General features: G+C 61.4%; 1 protein-coding gene across 3 annotated transcripts in view; it reads right to left on the bottom strand.

Moving 5' to 3' along the window:
- Positions 1-396: 396 nt before the first annotated feature.
- LOC133362893 (choline-phosphate cytidylyltransferase A-like) overlaps positions 397-2,380 on the bottom strand; it is a 27,718-nt gene continuing 25,734 nt past the window's right edge. For all 3 annotated transcript variants that reach the window (XM_061581847.1, XM_061581848.1, XM_061581849.1), the window contains one exon: positions 397-1,184. In XM_061581847.1, the coding sequence (XP_061437831.1) occupies positions 717-1,184 (468 nt within the window). In that variant the 3' untranslated portion in view covers positions 397-716. The remainder of the gene's footprint in view (positions 1,185-2,380) is intronic.

Genomic DNA, 2,380 nt, shown 5'->3' with positions numbered 1-2,380 from the left:
CGTGTCGGATGCATGTCGGACGCATGTCGGACGCATGTGGGATGCATGTGGGATGCATGTCGGACGCATGTCGGACGCATGTGGGACGCATGTGGGACGCATGTCGGACGCATGTCAGACGCATGTGGGATGCATGTGGGATGCATGTCGGACGCATGTCGGACGCATGTGGGACGCATGTGGGACGCATGTCGGACGCATGTCAGACGCATGTGGGATGCATGTGGGATGCATGTCGGACGCATGTCGGACGCATGTCAGACGCATGTCGCGTGTTCTATGTGGCCCACCGGAGGTGCGGTGGTGGTGGTGGTGGCTCTGGGTGGGAGGATGACGGACAGCCGGTTTAAAGCAAACACTCATCAAGCAGTCCGTACGGTGCGAGTGTGTGAGTCAGTGTTTGTGTCTGTGTGTGTGTGTCTCAGTGTGTGTGTGTGTCAGTGTGTGTGTGTCAGTGTGTGTGTGTCAGTGTGTGTGTGTGTCAGTGTGTGTGTGTCAGTGTGTGTGTGTCAGTGTGTGTGTGTCAGTGAGTGTGTGTGTGTCAGTGTGTGTGTGTGTCAGTGTGTGTGTGTCAGTGTGTGTGTGTCCCAGCGTGTCCCAGTGTGTCAGTGTGTTAGTATGAGTGTGTCAGCGTGTCCCAGTGTGTGTGTCTCAGTGTGTGTGTGTCAGTGTGTGTGTGTCCCATCATGTCCCAGCGTGTGATTCTGCCCCCCCCCTCAATCCTCCTCCTCCTCCTGCTCCCGCATCTCCCGCTGCTGCCCTCCCAGCTGCTGCTGCCCTCCCCCCCGCTGCTCCCCCCGCTCTGCCGCCCCTCCCCTCTCCCTCTGCGCTCTCCGCCCGTCCCTCCGCTCCCCGGCGGCGGCGGCGCGCGCCGCCCGGCCCTGCGGCGACGGCGCCCGGGGCTTGCCGGGGCGGTGAGACGCCCCACCGGACAACGCCGGCGACGTCACCGCCGGGTGCCGCGAGAACGGCCATCGGAACCCCGGGGTCCCCGCCGACGCCGCCGCTGCTGCCGCCGATGAGGAGGGGGAGGAGGTGGAGGTGGAGGAGGTGGAGGAGGGAGAGAGCGGTGGTGCCGGTGACGAGGGCGTTGCCGGGGGCGACGGGGAGCGCTCGCGCGCCGGGCTGCTGCCGGGGCTGATGGCCTGCAGCATGCGGCCCTTGCCCTCCTGCAGCATGTGCTTCTGTGGGCGGGAGGAGAGCGGGGGTGGGTGGGGGGGGGGTGGGGGGGTGGGTGGGGGGGTGGGGGGGTGGGGGGGTGGGTGGGGGGGTGGGTGGGTGGGTGTGTGTCAGTGTGTGGGGGTGTGTGTGTGTGGATGTGTGTGTAGGTGTGTGTGTGAGTGTGTGGGTGTGTGTGTGTGTTGTTGTGAGCGTCGCTCCTCCGCCCTCCGTTGTTGTTGGAGGGCGACTGTCCTCCAACTGCCCAGTAGCGTCCTTCACGAGCCTCCTCCACAGAGGCCGATCTTGACACCGCTGGTACCAGTCATCGGCAAGTCCACTCAGCTCCACGTCCTCCTGTTCCACGTCACTCCATCTCTTCTCCAGCCCGTGCCGCGCCCATTTAGCTCCGTCAATCCGGCCGAACAAAAGCTGTTTAGGCATGCGGTGGCTGGGCATGCGGGCTACATGACCCAGCCAACGCAGCCTTGCCTGCCGGAGGAGCTCACCGATGGGACTTTGACCAGATCTTTCAAAGATTTGTGAGCTCCTCAAACAATCCAGCCTGGTTAAACCCAGGATGGATCGTAGGCAGGCCAGCCTAAATGTTTCTAACCGGCGAAGATGTTCCATTTGGGGGGTCCACGTTTCACAAGCGTAGAGAAGGGAGGGAATGACTGTGGCCGAGAAGACCTGAAGCTTCGTGCGGAGCGACAGACCAGGTAGCTTCCACACAGCGTTACGCAACCGATGAAAAGATATTGCCGCTCGACTGATTCGGAGTTAGACCTCTGCTGTTAAACTGGATCCGGTCATAAGCACACTGCCCAGGTGTGGAAAACTCTCCAATCTCTCCACTACTGCCCCATCACCAATTGGGAGTTGTGGGGGTGGAGTGCCCGATGGTACAAAATACCCAGGCCAGGTGCTTAGTTTTGGTGGGGCTGATGGTAAGGCCCCACCTCTTAGTGGCACGCTCCAGTCTCAGCAGCAGCGTCTCCAACTCCTCTTCTGAATGAGCAGCTATTACCAAATCATCGGCATACATAACGTGGTTGACCAATAGGGAGCCATCCCTTGATCGCACCCGGGCGTCGAGATGACCGACAACAACAACAACCGCCATTCGCCACTAAGTGGCGGTGACGTCACCACGACGCTTGTGCCAGGCCAAGTGCACCTTGAGGCCACGTGAAGTGTCGAACACCCACTGGCAGGAGGT

The sequence above is a fragment of the Lethenteron reissneri genome, unplaced genomic scaffold, assembly GCF_015708825.2.
Source record: "Lethenteron reissneri isolate LAM-NWPU_2019-01 unplaced genomic scaffold, ASM1570882v1 scaffold_1638, whole genome shotgun sequence".
NCBI classification, from domain to species: Eukaryota; Metazoa; Chordata; class Hyperoartia; order Petromyzontiformes; family Petromyzontidae; genus Lethenteron; species Lethenteron reissneri.
This window is presented reverse-complemented; position numbering and strand designations above follow the sequence as displayed.